Genomic DNA, 24077 nt, shown 5'->3' on the forward strand with positions numbered 1-24077 from the left:
ATTCAGGAAGGATATAGGAAAGCACTGGTTTGATAAGTTATGGATGAGTGGAGCAAACTCCCAAGTACCATCATAGAAGCTAAAACGTTGTGTAATTTTAAAAATAGGTTAGATAAATACACGAGTGGGTGTGGGTGGGTGTGAGTTGGACCTGACTAGCTTGTGCTACTAGGTCAGATGCCGTGCTCCATCCTTAAGTGAATGTGACCTGACCTGGAGGGTTGGAATAGTTTTTAAAAATGCAGTATTAGAATGTGGGGCTGGTTATAGGAGGGTGGGGGCAGGAGGAAAGAGGAGTGATTGGTGGAATGATGAAGTAAAGGGTGTGATAAAAGAGAAAAAGGTAGCTTATGAGAGGTTTTTACAGAGTATATGGAGAGTAAAAGAAAGGTGAAGAGAGTGGTGAGAGAGTGCAAAAGGAGAGCAGATGAAAGAGTGGGAGAGGCACTGTCAAGAAATTTTAATGAAAATAAGAAAAAATTTTGGAGTGAGTTAAACAAGTTGCCTTAGGTTATGGAGGACTTGGACATGCCTTGTATGGGCCAGTAGGCCTGCTCCAGTGTGTTAGGGAGATAAGGTGTTTTTTAATGGTAGATTTGAAAATGGTGGAAGAGTCTGCGGCTCTAGAAATTTCGGGCAGGGAGTTCCAGATTTTTGGCCCTTTTATGTACATTGAGTTTTTGAAGAGATTTAGCCAGACACTAGGAATGTCATAGTTTTTTGTCTGGTATTATATCTATGGGACCTGTTGAGTGAGGCAAAATTAGGGTGGGAGGTGACATAAACAGTGTCATCAGCAAAGAAAATAGATTTAAGTTGTTGTGATATGTTTGGAAGATCATTGATGTATAAGAGGAAGAGCAGGGGACCAAGAAAACTTCCTTGTGGTACTCCGGTATATACCCAGTGGTCTTGATGAGGTTGTGTCCTTAATAGAGACGTATTGATGTCTATTAGTAAGGTAGGATTTGATGTGTAAGTGCATGGCCTCTAATACCATAATGATCAAGTTTGTGGAGTAGGATGCTGTGGTCTACTGTATCAAAAGCTTTCCTTAGGTTGATAAAAAGTCCTTGTGGATATTCATTTTTTCAAGTGCTGTGTAAAGTATGTTTAGCATTTTTACAATTGTATTGTTTGTGTTTTGTTGTTCCTGAAGCCAAATTGGCAGGGGTTGAGGATGCTTTGCACTGTTATAAAGGAGTATAATCTCTTGTGCATGAGTGTTCAAGACATCTTGAGACTATTTTGCATCCACAGAAAGAGTAGACCTACTAGGTTCTCCTTCCATCTGGCAACCCCAGTATGCAATGCCATCACCCTTGAATTTCTGCCAGGCACCATTTAAATGACTTGGGTTATACCCATTTTTGCATTTTACTATATATCAGTCATTTCCCTCTTCTTGGCTGCCACTGTTTCTATTCCATGGGCTTCAGTGCTGAATGACCCACACGGGTTTAGCACCTTTTTGTTATAATATTTTATAAACTTTGGGAAAACATTTTCAGATATGTACAATACTTTATAATAATAATCAATAATAATAATAATAATAATAATAATAATAATAATAGTTTTTGACATGATACATTGTTGTACAAAGAAATACAATAGTTGGGTGTGCATGCCAAGAGCCCCTTTGTATGCAGAGCATTTTGGCATACTTAATTTTAACATAAGATAAATAAGGCAATAACAATTCAAATGGTCATTAGATGAGTTACAATGAGTACAAAAGAACTGAGCATTCTGTTAGGTAGCTGTATGGCTGCAATAAGTCTAGTAGTGCAGATCAGTATAGAATACAGTAATTACAGTTTTGATGTAGTTTATAAAGGTACAGTACAACCTCTCCTCACTTAGCAACGTACTCGTTTACCGATGACTCGGACTTACGACGGGCTCTCTGACCAATATTCATACCTAAATAATGTATACTAGAGCTGATTTCCTCTATTCTGGTTATTACAATATACAGTACACTACTGTATGCTCCTCACTTAGTGACGAATTCATTTACCAACGTGGTCTTAGGAACGGAACTTCGTTGTTAAGTGAGGAGAGGCTGTATTACAATTTAGAACAAGTTAAAACGACTTACAATATGAAGTACACCTGCCATCCGACTTACGACCGAGTTCGGTTCCGAGAAACCGGTCGTAAGTCGAAATGGTCGTAAGTCGAACTTTACTACTGAATATCAACATCACATTTTTGTAATGACTTTATTTTATTGTTTTACTTTGGTATTTCATGTCGTAAGTAGAGTGGTCGTAAGTCGAGCAGGTCGTAAGTCAGATGGTAGGTGTATTACAATTTAGTACATTTAAAAACAATGAGATTGAAACATTTTTGATACAGGTTATAAAATGTACAGTATTACAATTTAGAACAAGTTAAGACAATTTATGATATGAAGTAGTGTATTACAATTGAAACATAAGTTTGTAGTAATGAGTCAATGGTTGAACAATCATCAGCAATATGCAATAACAAAATTGAAAGAATTTTAAGTTAGAAGTAAATTATCAAATAGTTGGGCAGTCTTAAAATAAAGTGGACCCTCGACCAACAACGGCATCGACTAACGATAAAATCGGGTAACGATGCATTTTTGCATAAAAATATTGGCTCGACCAACGATGAAAAACTCGGATAAGGACATTTGTCCTGAATGCGTCCGCTTGTCTGTGCAGCCTGAGCGCCTTGGCTGCCCTGCATTCACCTAGTGTGCCATCGTTTACAAGCTAGGGTGGATGGTTCCATTCATACATTCGATACATTTTGTATTCCATTGTTTTTAGTGCTTGTAACTGCCAAATAAACCACTATGGGCCCAAAGAAAGCTTCTAATGCCAACCCTGTGGTAAAAGTGGTGAGAAATACTATTGAAATACTAGCATACCATGGTCAGCTGTTGCTGCACCACTGTGAGCTGCTGCTGTATCACCCTGCTGCTGCACCACCATCAGCTGTTGCTGCACCACCGACAGCTGCTACTGTACCATGGTCAGCTATTGCTTCTGCTGCACCACCATCAGCTGTTGCTGCACCACCATCGGCTGTTGCTGCACCACCGTTGGCTGTTGCTGCACCACCGTCGGCTGTTGCTGCACCACCGTCGGCTGTTGCTGCACCACCGTCGGCTGTTGCTGCACCACCGTCGGCTGTTGCTGCACCACCGTTGGCTGTTGCTGCACCACCGTCAGCTGTTGCTGCACCACCATCGGCTGTTGCTGCACCACCGTCGGCTGTTGCTGCACCACCGTCGGCTGTTGCTGCACCACCGTCGGCTGTTGCTGCACCACCGTCGGCTGTTGCTGCACCACCGTCGGCTGTTGCTGCACCACCGTCGGCTGTTGCTGCACCACCGTCGGCTGTTGCTGCACCACCGTCGGCTGTTGCTGCACCACCGTCGGCTGTTGCTGCACCACCGTCGGCTGTTGCACCACCGTCGGCTGTTGCTGCACCACCGTCGGCTGTTGCTGCACCACCATCGGCTGTTGCTGCACCACCGTCGGCTGTTGCTGCACCACCGTCGGTTGTTGCTGCACCACCGTCGGTTGTACTACTCGAAGATGTGGAGTGTGTGTTGTTGGTGTGGCTTAACGAGAAACAATTACCGAGAAACAATTAACCCCAGAGGGTTAGCCACCTAGGATATCCCAAGAAAGTCAGTGCATCGAGGACTGTCTAACTTATTTCCACTGGGGTCCTTAATCTTGTCGCCCAGGATGCGACCCATACCAGTTGACTAACACCTGGAGTTTACCTGGAGAGAGTTCCGGGGTCAACGCCCCCACGGCCTGGTCTGTGACCAGGCTTCATGGTGGATCAGAGCCTGATCAACAAGGCTGTTACTGCTGACTGCATGCAATCCAACATACGAGCCACAGCCCGGCTGGTCAGTGTGTTCAAGAAAAACAATGTCTCATCATTCATCAGTACTCTTCAATAAAGGTAAGTGCCATTTTATTATTTATTTATGTATTTATTGTGCATAACTCATTGGTTTCTTTGTAGGGAAATGTATATTTCATGTAAAAAAATGATTTTTTTTTAAATACTTTTGGCTGTCTGGAATGGATTAATTGGATTTCCATTATTTCTTATGGGGAAAATTAATTCAGCTAATGATAAATTCAGCTAAGGACAAGCTCTCTGGAACGGATTAAAATCATTAGTTGAAGGTCCACTGTATTTAGAAACGTCAGTAACTGGTAGTGTTTGTCTGGTTAATTTTGGGTAATGAGGTGATTTCTAAGTAGGGCCTTAAATTTATTTGCAGGCAGGGGTCGTTTAGTGTGTTCTGGCAATGAATTCCAGATCTTTGGGCCCTTTATGTGCATAGCATTTTCACATAGGGAGAGATGGACATTTGGGATATCGAAGAGTGATTTGTGTCTTGTATTATGGCTGTGTTCTGTTATAGTTATCCAGGAGAAGTCTGAGAGGAGGGTTTCTGTTTCAGTATACTAGTACGCTTTGCGAGCCAGGGTTGGTGCCATAGTACGCGTAATTTCTAGCGCCTTCAGATTAAGTGGGAGAGAGCTGGTAGGCCTACATATGATAGAATGGGTCTGCATGGTATGTGTGCGCAGTAGGAACAAATCTTGGCACCCTCATTGCATTGTGGGACTGGTAATTCAGTGTACCTTTGTCACCAAGCCAAGTGGTAAGGAATACCTCACTCCAGCGAATTGATAGCTCTAACACAGATTGAAGTGTCACTGAAGATGAATCTAATGATGATGATGAGGAGTTTGTGACACAAAGTGACTTATTGGCATGTGGGGGGTGGGGAAGGCAGTGTGGGGGTGGGAAAGGCAGTGTGGGGGTGGGAAAGGCAGTGTGGGGGGTGGGGGGTAGGGAAGGCAGTGTAGGGGTGGGGAAGGGAGTGTGGGGAGTGGGGAAGGCATTGTGGGTGGTGGGGAAGTGTGGTGGTGGGGAAGGCAGTGTGGGTGGTGGGGAAGGCAGTATGGCTATCTGTCTGTCTCTCTCTGTCTCAGCCAGCCACTGCTGACCTGTCAGCAGTGGAGTAACACTGGTCTTGCACCATGCTTTTATTATTATTATTATTATTATTATTATTATTATTATATACTCCCATGTATCAAAAACATTGCTGGGACCAATAAATACTATGTAAATATTTCTAGACAATAGTATGTGACTAAATTAGGTGAAAATGTTCACCTATCAATGTTTGTGCAGTTATTGTGTAGCATACAACAAGTGTATATATCCAAAATATGGCTTATATTGCTCTCACAGGCCATAAAAGTTACTTGAAAAAAATAAAATGTTAAAAATTAAAGAAAAAAGTAGAAAAAAAAGAACTATTACCGCGTGCGTGACCGGCAGTTGGCGATGTTGCCGTAAGCAGCTCACTTTGTCAACTTCACGCCTCCATATCTCATTAAATATTGATTGCAATTTTTTTTTCTGCCTATAACACACTTTAAAATATGCTCTATCATTTCATAAGAAAAAATATTTTTTTCGAATATTTTTCGACCCTGAGAACGAGATTTGTTAAGGGTTAAAGGTTTAAGGTGATTTGGTGTGGTTGAGCCCCATGCATAAATACCACAGGTGAGGTAAGGGTAAATGAGAGAGTGGTAAAGAGCAAGAAGAGCCGTTTGGGGTACATAGTACCGTATTTTGTGGTAGAATGCCTACTGTTTTGGAGATTTTCCTGGATATTTGCTGTATGTGGGTTTGGAATTTGAGTCTGCAGTCAAGGTGGAGACCTAGAAATTTACCCTCTCTGTGTCTTGAAATGGGTGAACCATTTATCAATATGTTTAGCTGCACATTTGAAGCTCTATTTCCAAATAGCATGAAGTAGGTTTTGTCTATATTGAGAGTAAGTTTGTTGGTAGTCATCCAGGTAGATATTTTTAGAAGTTTGTCATTTACAGTGTCTGTTAGTAAGGTTGGGGTTTGGTGAGAGAAAACATAAGTAGTGTCACCTGCGAATAAAATGGGTTTAAGGAGCTTTGATGCATTTGGGAGGTCAATGATGTAAATGAGAAAGAGAAGTGGGCTCCAACAAGAACAGGTTATGTAGTGGAGTTCCTCCCATTTGTGTACACATGCTGGTTTCTATTTCTAGGATAAGATTTTAGGTAATTTGTTGATTGTGCTTGAGCCATTAGTTTACCAATAGACAGTTACCAGTAAAGATGTAGTGCCGATTGCTGTCTTGATTAAAAAATAAAAGGGCTCTTGTATTTCATGTGATAAAAATGGCTAAAGGTACTTGTTCATGAGCTTATGTCTGAAGACCACACTACAGTGGACCCTCGACCAACGATATTAATCCGTTCCTGAGAGCTCATCGTTAGTTGAGTTAATTTTCCCCATAAGAAATAATGGAAATCAAATTAATCCGTTCCTGACACCCCAAAGTATTGGAAAAAAAATTTTTACCACATGAAATATTAATTTAATACACACAAACTGAAGAAGTCGTGTACAATTACATGACACTTACCTTTATTGAAGATCTGGTGATGATTGATGGGATGGGAGGAGGGGAGAGTGTGGATGGTGTTAGTGTTTAGAAGGGGAATCCCCTTCCATTAGGACTTGAGGTGCCAAGTCCCTTCTTCTTTAATGCCACTAGGACCAGCTTGAGAGTCACTGGACCTCTGTCGCACAACATATCTGTCCATAGAGCTCTGTACCTCCCGTTCCTTTAACCCTTTGACTGTTTCAGGCCCCTCTCTGAAACTGTCATTCTATGTCGCCAAATATTCGAAAAAAAAAAAATTATTTTTTCTTATGAAAATGTTAGGAATATTTTTGCGAGTGTTTTAAACCTAAAAAAATTTTTTTGCCCTCAGTACTTACCGAGATATAGAGCCGCAAAGTTTGCAGAAATTGACGTGCGTACGGCAACAGCGGCGACTGCCGCCCACAGAAATTGACGTGCATGGCAACAGCGGCGACTATTATTTTTTATTTACTCTAATTCAAAGGTTTCTTGCATTTTTCAATATTTTTCTGTTCCAGGTAACTTATGTGGCTTGTGAGACCAATGTAAGGTGCATTGTTCAAATATACACTCCTTGTTTACAACACAATAACAGAACAAACTTTATCACTATTAGTTTGTGTATACACTTTGTTTACACAAACAAACAATACAAAACAATGTTTATTACTATTGTTCCATAATATATATACATATGTACAGTCACTAAACACGTTCCTAGAACTGCTGCAGCTTGTGGAACTCTTTGAAACATGGGTATATGCAGAGGGGCACTTCACACTCCTCACACATAAAACGAGTGTCTCTGTGTGTTTGTGGGCGTTTTGTGGTATGCATACATACATAACACCTCTTCTGAGCATTTTTCTTGGCAGTAGGAGGAGGCAGTTGTATGGGGTAGTGATCACCAGGCCTGAAACGAGATGACATCTGTGGGTGCTGGTCTATTGCAGGAGTTGCTCCTTGGTACTTTGCAATTATTTGTCTGATTACTGACAGGCAAAATTCACCATATTTTGATGTTTTGTTGGTCTTCAACTTGTATATGTTATAAGCATTTAGCATAGAGATATCAACAAGATGGAAAAAAGTTTTATATACCACTTATAACTCTTGCGTACACAGTCTGCAAACCCAATCTGCATGTCACATTTGTCCACTAAGCGCATATTGAGGTTGTAGTCCATGACAGCTGCAGGCTTTAGAATGGGTTCATTGGTCTCTCTGTTGTCCCTGCCACTGGGTACCATTTCGTTTCTGTGAACTGATGTCAACAATGTGACATCACATTTGTCATGCCACCGAAATGCCATGATGTCATTGGCAGCAAAGGCTTGCACCTCACCTCTGCGAGTGCCAGCGTCGAACCTTGGCATATGTTTACGATTACCACGCACTGTGCCACACACATCTGTCAAGTTCACTCGCAAGAAATCACTGAGTAAGGGGCTTGTGTACCAGTTATCAGTAAATAACATATGCCCCTTACCAAGATATGGTTCCATCATTGTTCGAACCACATCACCAGAGATACCCAATAACTTCATGGTATCTCTCAAAGTATTACTGCCAGTGTACACAATGATATCCAAAACTAGACCACTTCTGCAATCACACAGTACAAATAGCTTTATACCAAAGCGTTTCCTCTTGCTTGGTATATATTGCTTGAATGAGAGTCTTCCTTTGAATAAAATCAAGGACTCATCAATAACAAGCTTCTTGAAGGGATAAAAATACATGCAGCACTTTTGTTTCAGGTACATAAACACATTTCTGATCTTATATAACCTGTCGCTTCTGTCAGGCCTGGTTTTGTCTGAAAAGTGTAACATACGTAACAGTATCAGGAAACGATTGACACCTATAATGTCACTAAAACCTGGAGTTGAAATCAGGCGTTCTGTTGACCAGTATGTGGGGACAGTGTGCTTATACACATGTGGCATAAGCATTATTGTGCAAAAAACAGGTACATCTCTGCCACAGTTGTCTCCTTCCACTTGTGTATCCGTGATTTTGGTGAGAGAATTGTATTTGCCATAGTGTAATCACAGTATGTGTTTGTTTCCCTGACAATGATGTCCATCAGGGGTTCATCGAAGAATAACTCAAAGCAGTCCAGTTCACTGGCATTGTTCCCAAGTGGACAAGATGGCTTTATTCCACTTTGTGTTTCATCAAAGTCATGGGGACTGGAACAAACTTGTCACCGTCCTGCCAATCCCAGATGCGGTCTGCTGGTGGGGTCTGGATATTGTACCGTGGTTGTGGTTGTGCAGGTTGTGGTTGTGCAGGTTGTGGTGGTGCAGGTTGTGGGAGTGTGGGGTAGGGTGAGGCTGGTTGTTGTGCAGAGTCAGCAGCGTGGGTAGTAGCGTGGCCTGCTGATGGTGCCACATGGGCCGTGCCACCCTCACTATCACCACCACTGCCTGCTCCCTCACTCACATCATTCATACCCATCGTTACAATATCGTCATCTTCACTATCAGGTCGTGGTGTAGGGCCACGGGATGTGCTCCCAGAGTTTCTCCTTCCCCTTGGAACAACATATGAAACACTACCAGACCGCATGCTACGTCGTACATACTGCCGCTTCACTGGGGAATATTCACTCTCACTGTCACTAGAACTGCTTTCAATGACCTTGAAATCACTATCACTGCTATCATCTGGGTGTTGTACACAACCAAATAGTTTCCTCTTTCATCCTGGTACAGGTGAACGTGAACGTGAACAAGCCGGCACAGCACCAGAGGTGGAAGGTTGTGGGTCATTTGGATTTTCATCACTAATTACGTTATCCTGGGCACTTTTTCCGGTAACACTAACTTCAAAACCCTGGAATTCACTATCACTGACATTTTCATCGCTGTTAGAGCTATCACTTGGGAACAAAAGACCTCCAATCCGCCGAGGAGTGAGGAACTTCTTACCGAGAGGCATGGTGAAAATGGACTAACAACATGGCATTCCCACAATGCACAGCTGGGTCCCAGATTTTTTTCACAGGGTGCACACCGACCACTGGGACCCATTCTCTCTCGTGTAGGCCTACCAGGCCTTTGGCGCTTGATTTGAAGCCACTAGAATTTGTGCGTATAAATACAGTGGACCCCCGGTTAACGATTTTAATCCGTGCAAGAGGGGTAATTGTTATGCGAAATAATCGCTATGTGAATGAATTTTCCCCATAAGAAATAATGGAAATCAAATTAATCCGTGCAAGACACCCAAAAGTATGAAAAAAAAATTTTTACCACATGAAATATACATTTTCCCACACACAAAGAGAAGGATACATGCACAATAGTAGAGTAGTACATGCACAGTATATATTGTGCATGTACTAGTCTACTAAATGAAGAATAAATGACACTTACCTTTATCGACTTGTGTGGGTTGCATCCTGGGAGACAAGATTAAGGACCCCAATGGAAATAAGTTAGACAGTCTTCGATGACACTGACTTTTTTGGGTTATCCTGGGTGGCAAATCCTCTGGGGTTAATTGTTTCTTGGTATTCTCAATAAGCCACACCAACAACGGTGCTACAGCAGCAGCAGCAGCTGACAGTGCAGCAGCAGCAGCAGCTGTACCACCAATAGTAGCGATGGTTGATTGGGGTTTATTATACAACCTGGCCAGCTCGGAGACATGCACTCCACTTTCATACTTATCAATGATCTTTTTCTTCATCTCTATTGTAATTCTCACCCTTATTGCTGTAGGGTTGGCACTAGAAGCTTTCTTGGGGCCCATGGTCACTTATTTTCCAGAAAAAGCACCGAAAACACTGTAATAATACGAAATATTCCGATTGTATGCTTGGATGTTACCGCGGAGGCTGGCTGGTAAACAATGCCACCGGCGGAACATGTGAGCGTGGCTCAGGCCGCGTCTCGGACGAAAATCGGTACGTCAGAAACATTAGCTCGTAAGATGTATTTATACGTCGGAAACAGTCAAAAGGTTAAGATTTGTCTAAAATGGGCCATAACATTGTCATTGTAATAGTCACCAGCACGGCTTGCAATAGCTGTGTTAGGGTGATTTTCATCCATAAAGGTTTGCAGTTCAACCCACTTTGCACACAATTCCTTAATCTTTGAAGTAGGCACAATGGATTCCACAACTGGCATGGGCATCTCAGGGTTAGCCCCAAACCCTTCAAAATCTTTCTTAATTTCCATACTAATTCTCATACTTTTTATCACAGGGTTGGCACTAGAAGCTTTCTTGGGGCCCATGGTGACTTATTTTGCAGGTGCAACCACTAAAAATGCTGTGATAATATGAAATGTTTCGATTGTATGTTTGGATGCGACCGCGGTGGCTGGCTTGTAAACACTGGCACCCACGGGACAAGTGAGGCGCGCTCAGGCCACACGTGGACGCGCGTCTAACGGAACGAATCACGTTGGTCGAGTGTTTTAGCGCTAGTTGAGGCAAAATTTTTGCGTTAAAATGTATCGCTAGTCGGATTTAACGTTATACGATGCCATCGTTGGTCGAGGGTCCACTGTACTTATTTAAGAAGTTAATAAAGGAGCACTGTAATAGGCTTACTGGACCATGTTAGGCAAGACCTACTTGCATCCACCCATATTCCTATATTTGTTACTTATTTTGAAAGCTTCCACATATGGGGTAAGAACTTGTTTTCTACAAATCATGAATGTAAGTTATCCAGTCACCCTTATTTGTTTAGCCTCTCGAGGGTGGTTCCTTTATGCTGGTGAGTGGTTCTTGATCCAAGGAATCAGGCTTCTCTCTTGGATGAAACCTGATTGTCACCCACTCCCCCAAACACTGTATAAGCTTCACCCCTGCCATTGAATATAATAGTGTAATTTTTAATGATAATACAATACTGTACCTAGAAGCTTGTTCCATTTATCTACAACTATTCCCACTTTAGAGAGGGATATTATTATAGGCAGTACATAAGTGGACAGAAATGGACTTGGCTGAACAATCTGTCAACAACAGGTATGCTGCTGCTGTAGCTGAGAAATACATGGGGTAAGGCTAGCTTGGACTGCTCTACTTGCAGCTCTCCTTTTGACCACTTGGTAAATTCATACACGTGGCACTCTACTCATCCACCCAGTCTGATAGTCAAAAAGTAGATCCTTTCAATGAAAGGAGGGTGCCTTGATAATGGTGAGGGGCTCATGGTTCAGGGGATTGGAAGCACCCTCTCCTTCAGATCAAATGTGATTACATCCTTTTCCCTATGTACTGAATGAGACCTATAAATTTATCTTTTAACCATGTGTGTAATAATTGTTTGATGCAATCCCAGATACCAATGTTACTGGAGAATAACTACTGTACAGTTTATACTATGTAATGACATACTGTTGAGAAGAAAATTAAACACTTACTGTGAAAATGTGGTGAATGTAACATAGTATTCATACTTTAGCACTACTTGTTACCTTACCAGTTAGTTTTAATGTATATAAAAAACAGTAATCTCTTGTGTTACAATATACTGCATATTCCTTTATCAACAGAACTGGGCAACAACTTTGTTAATCAAGGTATAGGTGTCCTGTGCCAAGGAATTGAAGTTTATGCCAAACTGTTCAGAAGGTATGTTACGTTGATAAATTCCTTTAATAGTAGGGAAGAAACGAACTCAAAAATGAATGAGTGTGATGAGATGATAGTCTGCCTCTGTTTCATAGTTTTATATCTTTCACTGTTTGTGCAGACTGCACTGTACAGTGGAACCTCGGCTTACGAACGCCCCACCATCTGTGCTCCAGTTCCCTAAATTATTATTATTATTATCACACTGGCCGATTCCCACCAAGGCAGGGTGCCCCGAAAAAGAAAAACCTTCACCATCATTCACTCCATCACTGTCTTGCCAGAAGGGTGCTTTACACTACAGTTTTTAAACTGCAACATTAACACCCCTCCTTCAGAGTGCAGGCACTGTACTTCCCATCTCCAGGACTCAAGTCCGGCCTGCCGGTTTCCCTGAACCCCTTCATAAATGTTACTTTGCTCACACTCCAACAGCACGTCAAGTATTAAAAACCATTTGTCTCCATTCACTCCTATCAAACACGCTCACGCACGCCTCCTGGAAGTCCAAGCCCCTCGCACACAAAACCTCCTTTACCCCCTCCCTCCAACCTTTCCTAGGCCGACCCCTACCCCGCCTTCCTTCCACTACAGACTGATACACTCTTGAAGTCATTCTGTTTCGCTCCATTCTCTCTACATGTCCGAACCACCTCAACAACCCTTCCTCAGCCCTCTGGACAACAGTTTTGGTAATCCCGCACCTCCTCCTAACTTCCAAACTACGAATTCTCTGCATTATATTCACACCACACATTGCCCTCAGACATGACATCTCCACTGCCTCCAGCCTTCTCCTCGCTGCAACATTCATCACCCATGCTTCACACCCATATAAGAGCGTTGGTAAAACTATACTCTCATACATTCCCCTCTTTGCCTCCAAGGACAAAGTTCTTTGTCTCCACAGACTCCTAAGTGCATCACTCACTCTTTTTCCCTCATCAATTCTATGATTCACCTCATCTTTCATAGACCCATCCGCTGACACATCCACTCCCAAATATCTGAATACATTCACCTCCTCCATACTCTCTCCCTCCAATCTGATATTCAATCTTTCATCACCTAATCTTTTTGTTATCCTCATAACCTTACTCTTTCCTGTATTCACCTTTAATTTTCTTCTTTTGCACACCCTACCAAATTCATCCACCAATCTCTGCAACTTCTCTTCAGAATCTCCCAAGAGCACAGTGTCATCAGCAAAGAGCAGCTGTGACAACTCCCACTTTGTGTGTGATTCTTTATCTTTTAACTCCACGCCTCTTGTCAAGACCCTCGCATTTACTTCTCTTACAACCCCATCTATAAATATATTAAACAACCACGGCGACATCACACATCCTTGTCTAAGGCTTACTTTTACTGGGAAATAATTTCCCTCTTTCCTACATACTCTAACTTGAGCCTCACTATCCTCGTAAAAACTCTTCACTGCTTTCAGTAACCTACCTCCTACACCATACACTTGCAACATCTGCCACATTGCCCCCCTATCCACCCTGTCATACGCCTTTTCCAAATCCATAAATGCCACAAAGACCTCTTTAGCCTTATCTAAATACTGTTCACTTATATGTTTCACTGTAAACACCTGATCCACACACCCCCTACCTTTCCTAAAGCCTCCTTGTTCATCTGCTATCCTATTCTCCGTCTTACTCTTAATTCTTTCAATAATAACTCTACCATACACTTTACCAGGTATACTCAGCAGACTTATCCCCCTATAATTTTTGCACTCTCTTTTATCCCCTTTGCCTTTATACAAAGGAACTATGCATGCTCTCTGCCAATCCCTAGGTACCTTACCCTCTTCCATACATTTATTAAATAATTGCACCAACCACTCCAAAACTATATCCCCACCTGCTTTTAACATTTCTATCTTTATCCCATCAATCCCGGCTGCCTTACCCCCTTTCATTTTACCTACTGCCTCACGAACTTCCCCCACACTCACAACTGGCTCTTCCTCACTCCTACAAGATGTTATTCCTCCTTGCCCTATACACGAAATCACAGCTTCCCTATCTTCATCAACATTTAACAATTCCTCAAAATATTCCCTCCATCTTCCCAATACCTCTAACTCTCCATTTAATAACTCTCCTCTCCTATTTTTAACTGACAAATCCATTTGTTCTCTAGGCTTTCTTAACTTGTTAATCTCACTCCAAAACTTTTTCTTATTTTCAACAAAATTTGTTGATAACATCTCACCCACTCTCTCATTTGCTCTCTTTTTACATTGCTTCACCACACTCTTAACCTCTCTCTTTTTCTCCATATACTCTTCCCTCCTTGCATCACTTCTACTTTGTAAAAACTTCTCATATGCTAACTTTTTCTCCCTTACTACTCTCTTTACATCATCATTCCACCAATCGCTCCTATTCCCTCCCGCACCCACTTTCCTGTAACCACAAACTTCTGCTGAACACTCTAACACTACATTTTTAAACCTACCCCATACCTCTTCGACCCCATTGCCTATGCTCTCATTAGCCCATCTATCCTCCAATAGCTGTTTATATCTTACCCTAACTGCCTCCTCTTTTAGTTTATAAACCTTCACCTCTCTCTCTTCCCTGATGCTTCTATTCTCCTTGTATCCCATCTACCTTTTACTCTCAGTGTAGCTACAACTAGAAAGTGATCTGATATATCTGTGGCCCCTCTATAAACATGTACATCCTGAAGTCTACTCAACAGTCTTTTATCTACCAATACATAATCCAACAAACTACTGTCATTTCGCCCTACATCATATCTTGTATACTTATTTATCCTCTTTTTCTTAAAATATGTATTACCTATAACTAAACCCCTTTCTATACAAAGTTCAATCAAAGGGCTCCCATTATCATTTACACCTGGCACCCCAAACTTACCTACCACACCCTCTCTAAAAGTTTCTCCTACTTTAGCATTCAGGTCCCCTACCACAATTACTCTCTCACTTGGTTCAAAGGCTCCTATACATTCACTTAACATCTCCCAAAATCTCTCTCTCTCCTCTGCATTCCTCTCTTCTCCAGGTGCATACACGCTTATTATGACCCACTTCTCGCATCCAACCTTTACTTTAATCCACATAATTCTTGAATTTACACATTCATATTCTCTTTTCTCCTTCCATAACTGATCATTTAACATTACTGCTACCCCTTCCTTTGCTCTAACTCTCTCAGATACTCCAGATTTAATCCCATTTATTTCCCCCCACTGAAACTCTCCTACCCCCTTCAGCTTTGTTTCGCTTAGGGCCAGGACATCCAACTTCTTTTCATTCATAACATCAGCAATCATCTGTTTCTCGTCATCCGCACTACATCCACGCACATTTAAGCATCCCAGTTTTATAAAGTTTTTCTTCTTCTCTTTTTTTAGTAAGTGTCTACAGGAGAAGGGGTTACTAGCCCATTGCTCCCGGCATTTTAGTCGCCTCATACGACACGCATGGCTTACGGAGGAAAGATTCTTTTCCACTTCCCCATGGACAATAGAAGAAATAAAGAAGAACAAGAGCTATTTAGAAAAAGGAGAAAAACCTAGATGTATGTATATATATATGCATGTGCGTGTCTGTGAAGTGTGACCAAAGTGTAAGTAGGAGTAGCAAGATATCCCTGTTATCTAGCGTGTTTATGAGACAGAAAAAGAAACCAGCAATCCTACCATCATGCAAAACAGTTACAGGTTTCTGTTTCACAGTCATCTGGCAGGACGGTAGTACTTCCCTGGGTGGTTGCTGTCTACCAACCTACTACCTACAATAATAATTATTATTATATGTGTGTACTGATAATAATAATATGTATAATACATGTATAATATTGTTTTAATAATAATAATATTAGTATGTATGTAGTGAGGGGCTCTTGATCTAGGGAATTGGATCTGTGCTCCAGTTCCCTAAATTAATAATAATAATAATTATTATGTAGTACGTACGTACTACTACTACTACTACTAATAATAATAATAATAATTATAATATGTAAGTATGAATAATAATTATAATACAATTATAACACTAAAAACAATATAATATAATAATAATAATAATAATAATAATAATATGTCATTTTTAGACATTTTTCGTAATTTTTTTCATATTTTTGTGTCAAATGCTTCAAAATACAAATTGGTAACCCTGTGGGTGGCTGTACATACAACTGTTAGACCACATCTTAGTGCCAACCAAGGGTCAAAAGGAAGAGGTGCGCTGTTCTGAGTGACCACAGCAGACCCTTGGGACGCATAATTTTGAAGAGACAGTATTCACGTACGATCAGCAAGAAGCTCAGGAAGTGATTAAAAACTACAAAAAAAGCTAGAGTAACGAAGAAGGCAGCAGCAGAGAGTGAGGCACTTCGCTACCACCACCACTGTGGCCACCACCACCACGTCTTCACCTGTATATACATACTAATCATAGATAAACACAAACTAGGTGTGGGGTTATGGACTGGGAAGATACTAGAGTGGGAGAGTAAGTGGCGGATACTGCCGGCATCACCATCACTCACCATGTGGCCTATTTTATTCATTCCAGAGTATATATCATGTTTCTATGTTATGAATATTGTTTATGCCATATTAGATGAATTATGGTAGATAAATAAGCTGTAGAGTTGATATTAGCATTATTTTGCCATGCTTCCTGAGAGGCTGGAACAGATTAACCCTTTGACTGTTTTGGTCGTATATATACGTCTTACGAGCCACCTTTTTTGACGTGTATATATACTCATAAATTCTAGCGGCTTCAAGTCAAGCAAGAGAAAGCTGGTGGGCTCATATGTGAGAGAATGGGTCTGTGTGGTCAGTGTGCACCATATAAATAAAATCCTGCAGCACGCAGTGCATAATGAGAGAAAAAAACTCCAACCGTTTTTTTAATTAACCCTTTCAGGGTCCGTCCCGTAGATCTACGGCTTCACGTTGAGTGTCCAAACCGTAGATCTATGCCAAAATTCTAGCGCCGTTAAATTTAGCGTGAAAACGTTCATAGGCCTACATGTGAGAGAACGGGTCTGCATGGTGGGTGTGCGCCATAAACAAAAAATCTAGGCGCCCGCATAGCATTGTGGGAACGCCGGCTCAGTTACCCTTGTTCAACATGCCTCGTCGCAAGTCAGCTCTCACTCCCCGGAAAATTGGGACTCTCCTCTTCCTATCTGATAGTTCTGACACTGATGGAAGTGGAAATGAAGACGAATTCTACGGCTTTGATCAGTTAGTGACCGAAAAGAATGACCAGGACATCGATAATAGTGCAGAAAACCCTGACGATCCTCAACCTTCTACCTCTGGTGTGGGCACTCGTGACTCACGGTCGGTTGTTCCTCAACGCAAGAGAAAACTAATATTTTCGCGTGGCCAGGCCTCTGACTTCAGTAATGATGATGATAGTGACGTGGATTGTGATTTTATTGCGCTCGACGATCATTCGAGTAGTGATAGTGAGGAATCATATTCACCAGTGAAGCGTCGGTATGTTCGCCGCCGCATGCACTCGGGTAGTGTACCCTATGCTGTGCCCAGGGGATGGAGTACATCCCGGAGTACATCCCGGAGTACATCCCAGAGTACATCCCAGAGTACATCCCAGAGTACATCCCGTGGCCCTACACCAGTTTTAGGTAGTGATAGTGAGGATGATGTGGCTACCCTTGGCATGGATAGACCACAGGCATCAGTGGATGGTGTTAGTGGTGATGGTAGTGGCACCGCCATGCGTGACTCACCAGGCCACGCTGGGACCCACGCTGCTGACTCGTCAGTTCAAGGACAAAGCGGAGCGCCAGCCACCAGCCAACCACAACCACCCGCACAACCAGCCTATGATGTCCAGTATCCACCAGCAAACCGTATGTGGGATTGGCAGCAAAATCCCAATTTTGTTCCCAAGCCTCACCACTTTGATGACTCTCAAAGTGGAATTCTACCTACTTGTCCCCTTGGAACCACAGCCAATGAACTGGATTTCTTTGAATTATTCTTTGACCAGCCATTGATGGAAATTATTGTCAGAGAAAGTAATAAGTATTATTTTGAGTACACCATGGCAAATACGATCTTATCACCACAGTCAAGACTACACAGGTGGAAAGAGACGACTGTTGCAGAAATGTATTTGCTTTTTGCAACAATAATGCTTATGCCTCACGTCTATAAGCATAATATAAAAGCATACTGGTCCACAGATCGGCTAATTTCTACCCCGGTCTTCAGTGAAATCATACCAGTGAACAGGTTTATCTTACTCTTACGTATGTTGCACTTCTCTGACAAAACCAAGTCTGACAGAAGTGACAGGTTATACAAGATTAGAAATGTTTTCATGTATCTCAAACAAAAGTTCAGCATGTACTTTTATCCATTCAAGAATCTTGTAATTGACGAGTCTTTGATTTTGTTCAAAGGTAGACTGTCATTCAAACAGTATATACCGAGCAAGAGGAAACGCTTTGGTATAAAACTGTTTGTACTCTGTGATTGTGACAGTGGGCTGGTGTTGGATATTGTTGTATACACGAGTAGTAAAACATTGAAAGATACCAAGATGTTATTGGGTATCTCAGGTGACGTAGTGAGAAACATGATGGCACCTTATCTTGGTAAGGGGCATACATTATATACCGATAACTGGTACACAAGCCCATTACTCAGTGATTTCATGCGAGTGAACAAGACAGATGTGTGTGGCACAGTGCGTTCTAATCGTAAACATATGCCCAGGCTCAACGCAGGTGCTCGTGATGATGACGTGCAGGTGTTTACTGCCAATGACATCATGGCATTACGGTGGCATGACAAACGAGATGTCACATTGTTGACAACCATTCACCGTAATGAAATGCAAGACAGTGGCAAAGTTGATTGAGTGACTAATGAACATATTCGAAAACCAGTGACAGTGATTGATTATACACAAAACATGCGCTTGGTTGACAAATGTGACATGCAGATTGGTTTTGTTGACTGTGTTCGTAAGAGTTACAAGTGGTACATGAAACTTTTCTTCCATCTCATGGACATTTCAATGCTCAATGCATATAATATGTACCAAATAAAGACTGGCAACAGACCACCGTATGGTGAATTTTGTTTCTGTTGTCAGACAACTCATAATGAAGTACCAGGTAAGAACACCTGCTATACAACACGGTCCTCGAATTCCTCAGGATATACCCAAGCGTTTGAGGAGGGAAGGTGATCATTTCATAATACAACTTCCTTCAACTCAGAAGAAATTTGCTCAGAAGAGATGCATCGTCTGTGCACAAACAAAACGACGGCAACAAAGACGCAAAGACACTCGGTTTATGTGTGAGGAATGTAAGGTGCCTCTGTGCATGGTGCCTTGTTTCAAGGAGTTCCACAAGCTCCAGCAGTTCTAAAACCATGTCCAGTGATTGTAAATATGTAAATATATGATAGAACATTAGTATTATACAAGATTTGTGCATGTTTATTGTAATAAACAACAGTGGTAAACAATAATATGATAACTTTAGTGCGGTTATTGTGTTCAATACAGTGAGTTTATATATATACATTATATACAGTATTGGTCTCTCAGGCCCCAAATGTTAGTAGGAATAGAAAAAAATTGGAAAAGAAAAGAAGAAAAAATAAAAACCGCAAAATAATGTAATGCGCGTATGTGGAATTCGTCGATGTTGCCGCCACCACATCATTTTTGACAAACTTCTTGGCACTGTATCTCGGTAAGTACTGATCAGAATTTTTTTTTTGTCTTATTACCTTCACAAAAATATGCTCTTTAATTCTATAAGAAAAAATAATTTTTTTTTTTTTTCAAAATTTCTTGGACACTGGAGCACCACTTCAGATTTTGGCCTTGGACCCTGAAGGGGTTAAAATGCCGACTTTGTGATCTATTTTCGTATAGTATTTATGGTTGTATTCTCGTTTTCTTGGTCTCATTTGATAGAATGGAAAACACATTATAGAAATAGTGATTTTAATTAGTTTTACTATGAAAAGAACCTGGAAATGGAGCTCAAAGTAGGGGAAATGCTTGATTTTTGGATGTTCAAAAGTAAACAAATGATGTCATTTTCCAATAAATGTCCAACTAGCCATTCTAATACACAGTAATGAATGGGTTGACATTATTTATACAATTATTACAATATTGCAGTAGTCTGCATAACAGTAAATCTTCTATTTTTTGTTTGAATAAAAATTCAAAATAGTAAGCAAGAGTAATATCAGAGGGGCCTGGAGATGTGACTGATGAACAAAGAAAATGTTATTTTAGAGCCAGGAATGTCTGCATTGTTCATTCTGAATCCTATTTTGAAATTGTCATATTTTTTAATTTTCGTGAAATTGGCCAAATTGCAAATTACTGACCATGTTATTGGGTAGTTGAAATCGGTAAATGGGCAGTTTCTTGTACTCAATCAATAGAAAAAATGGAGTTCTAAAGAAATAGCTATGAGTTTGGTTGACTGGAACAATGGAATTAGCCAAAAATAGGGCTCAAAGTGGGCGAAATCGCTGATTCATAAATATTGCCGAGGTCGCTAACTTCACGAGAGTATAATTCCATCAGTTTTCCATCAAATTTCGTTCTTTTGGTGTCATTACAATCGGGAAAAGATTCTATATCATTTCATAAGAAAAAAAAAAATTTTCTTTTTTTGGGGGGGGGAAATTTTGCAACACCAGGAGACACCTCAGGATTTAGGGTTGCGACAGTCAAGGGGTTAATTGCATTTCAATTAATTTAAATGAGGAAAATTGACTCAGCATATGAACATATCAGAACAAGGTCACGGAACAGATTAAGTTCGTAAGCCAAGGTTCCACCATATGTTCGTTATATTATGACTACTGTCATATATTCTTGTAGAGAGAAGTACAGAACCCGGGGAATGGGAAGTACTCAGGTTTGATCCAGTGAAAGGAAGGGTAGCTCCTATTTCTTGGATCAAGGGTCCTTCAGTATCAAGGCTTAAAGAACCTATCACACTTAAGAAAATGATCACAACATTCAAAATTTGGCTATTTATAAGTCTTTTGTTCTTTAGAACTAGGAGAAATGCAACTTCACTTTTTTTTTTTTTTTCTCTCAACAAGTCGGCCGTCTCCCACCGAGGCAGGGTGACCCAAAAAAGAAAGAAAATCCCCAAAAAGAAAATACTTTCATCATCATTCAACACTTTCACCACACTCACACATTATCACTGCTTTTGCAGAGGTGCTCAAAATACAACAGTTTAGAAGCATATACGTATAAAGATACACAACATATCCCTCCAAACTGCCAATATCTCAAACCCCTCCTTTAAAGTGCAGGCATTGTACTTCCCATTTCCAGGACTCAAGTCCGACTATATGAAAATAACTGGTTTCCCTGAATCCCTTCACTAAATATTACCCTGCTCACACTCCAACAGATCGTCAGGTCCCAAGTATCATTCGTCTCCATTCACTCCTATCTAACACACTCATGCACGCTTGCTGGAAGTCCAAGCCCCTCGCCCACAAAACCTCCTTTACCCCCTTTTTCCAACCCCTACCCCTCTTTCCTTCCCCTATAGATTTATATGCTTTCCATGTCATTCTACTTTGATCCATTCTCTCTAAATGACCAAACCACCTCAACAACCCCTCTTCTGCCCTCTGACTAATGCTTTTATTAACTCCACACCTTTTCCTAATTTCCACACTCCGAATTTTCTGCATAATATTTACACCACACATTGCCCTTAGACAGGACATCTCCACTGCCTCCAACCGTCTCCTCGCTGCTGCATTTACCACCCAAGCTTCACATCCATATAAGAGTGTTGGTACTACTATACTTTCATACATTCCCTTCTTTGCCTCCATAGATAACGTTTTTTGACTCCACATATACCTCAATGCACCACTCAGCTTTTTTCCCTCATCAATTCTATGATTAACCTCATCCTTCATAAATCCATCCACCGACACGTCAACTCCCAAGTATCTGAAAACATTCACTTCTTCCATACTCCTCCTCCCCAATTTGATATCCAATTTTTCTTTATCTAAATCATTTGATACCCTCATCACCTTACTCTTTTCTATGTTCACTTTCAACTTTCTACCTTTACACACATTCTCAAACTCATCCACTAACCTTTGCAATTTTTCTTTAGAATCTCCCATAAGCACAGTATCATCAGCAAAAAGTAACTGTGTCAATTCCCATTTTGAATTTGATTCCCCATAATTTAATCCCACCCCTCTCCCAAACACCGTAGCATTTACTTCTTTTACAACCCCATCTATAAATATATTAAACAACCATGGTGACATTACACATCCCTGTCTAAGACCTACTTTTACTGGGAAGTATTCTCCCTCTCTTCTACACACCCTAACCTGAGCCTCACTATCCTCATAAAAGCTCTTTACAGCATTTAGTAACTTACCACCTATTCCATATACTTGCAACATCTGCCACATTGTTCCTCTATCCACTCTATCATATGCCTTTTCTAAATCCATAAATGCAATAAAAACTTCCCTACCTTTATCTAAATACTGTTCACATATATGCTTCAATGTAAACACTTGATCTACACATCCCCTACCCACTCTGAAGCCTCCTTGCTCATCCACAATTCTACATTCTGTCTTACCTCTAATTCTTTCAATTATAACTCTTCCGTATACTTTTCCTGGTATACTCGGTAAACTTATTCCTCTATAATTTTTACAATCTCTTTTGTCCCCTTTCCCTTTATATAAAGGGACTATACATGCTCTCCGCCAATCCCTAGGTACCTTCCCCTCTTTCATACATTTATTAAACAAAAGTACCAACCACTCCAACACTATATCCCCCCCTGCTTTTAACATTTCTGTCATGATCCCATCAGTTCCAGCTGCTTTACCCCCTTTCATTCTACGTAATGCCTCACGTACCTCCACCACACTTACATTCTGCTCTTCTTCACTCCTAAAAGATGGTATACCTCCCTGGCCAGTGCATGAAATTACCGCCTCCCTTTCTTCCTCAACATTTAAAAGTTCCTCAAAATATTCTTGCCATCTACCTAATACCTCCCTCTCCCCATCTACTAACTCCCCTACTCTGTTTTTAACTGACAAATCCATACTTTCCCTAGGCTTTCTTAACTTGTTTAACTCACTCCAAAATTTTTTCTTATTTTCATTAAAATTTCTTGACAGTGCCTCTCCCACTCTTTCATCTGCTCTCCTTTTGCACTCTCTCACCACTCTCTTCACCTTTCTTTTACTCTCCATATACTCTGCTCTTCTTATAACACTTCTGCTTTGTAAAAACCTTTCGTAAGCTACCTTTTTCTCTTTTATCACACCCTTTACTTCATCATTCCACCAATCACTCCTCTTTCCTCCTGCCCCCACCCTCCTATAACCACAAACTTCTGCCCCACATTCTAATACTGCATTTTTAAAACTATTCACTTTATTAATAATTATTAAAAAATATGTATCATTGTGTGTAAATAGTCCAATCATGTATTTTTTTGTAATCTGCTATAATTTTTTTTTAAGTTAGTATATTTAGTATGCTATTACAATAGTCCTGACTAACACAGCACATTTTCAGTAAACACAATTAAAATATTGTACTCAAGTTTGAATTACATGGAAAGAAGACTGGTATAGTACACCATAATTTTGGAGAAAAATGTACATCGGATCACTATGCACAAAATGTCTTGTTTGAAGATGTTGCGGGATGCTTCCCTCCAATACAGTCTAAGGGTGAGACTGTTTTTCTTAGCAGGTGGCCCAGTCTTACCCTTTGTGTAATCAGCCACCCAAAATGCCAGTTGCTGTGTGTACTGTCCCATACCTTAGTTGTGTTATTAAGTGGATTTTTATTTTTTTATTTTTCACCAACCCCATCTTGTGTCTGGATGTTAACTATGACACCCAAGAGGAATACTAGTGATGTTAG

General features: G+C 40.9%; 1 protein-coding gene across 2 annotated transcripts in view; it reads left to right on the forward strand.

Moving 5' to 3' along the window:
- Positions 1 to 24077, forward strand: part of LOC128696318 (mitochondrial inner membrane protease subunit 2) — a 111106-nt gene that overhangs the window by 22336 nt on the left and 64693 nt on the right. For both annotated transcript variants that reach the window (XM_070082790.1, XM_070082789.1), the window contains exon 2: positions 12028 to 12106. In XM_070082790.1, coding sequence (XP_069938891.1) covers positions 12028 to 12106 — 79 coding nt within the window. The remainder of the gene's footprint in view (positions 1 to 12027; positions 12107 to 24077) is intronic.

The sequence above is a fragment of the Cherax quadricarinatus genome, chromosome 8 (genome assembly GCF_038502225.1).
Source record: "Cherax quadricarinatus isolate ZL_2023a chromosome 8, ASM3850222v1, whole genome shotgun sequence".
NCBI lineage: Eukaryota > Metazoa > Arthropoda > Malacostraca > Decapoda > Parastacidae > Cherax > Cherax quadricarinatus.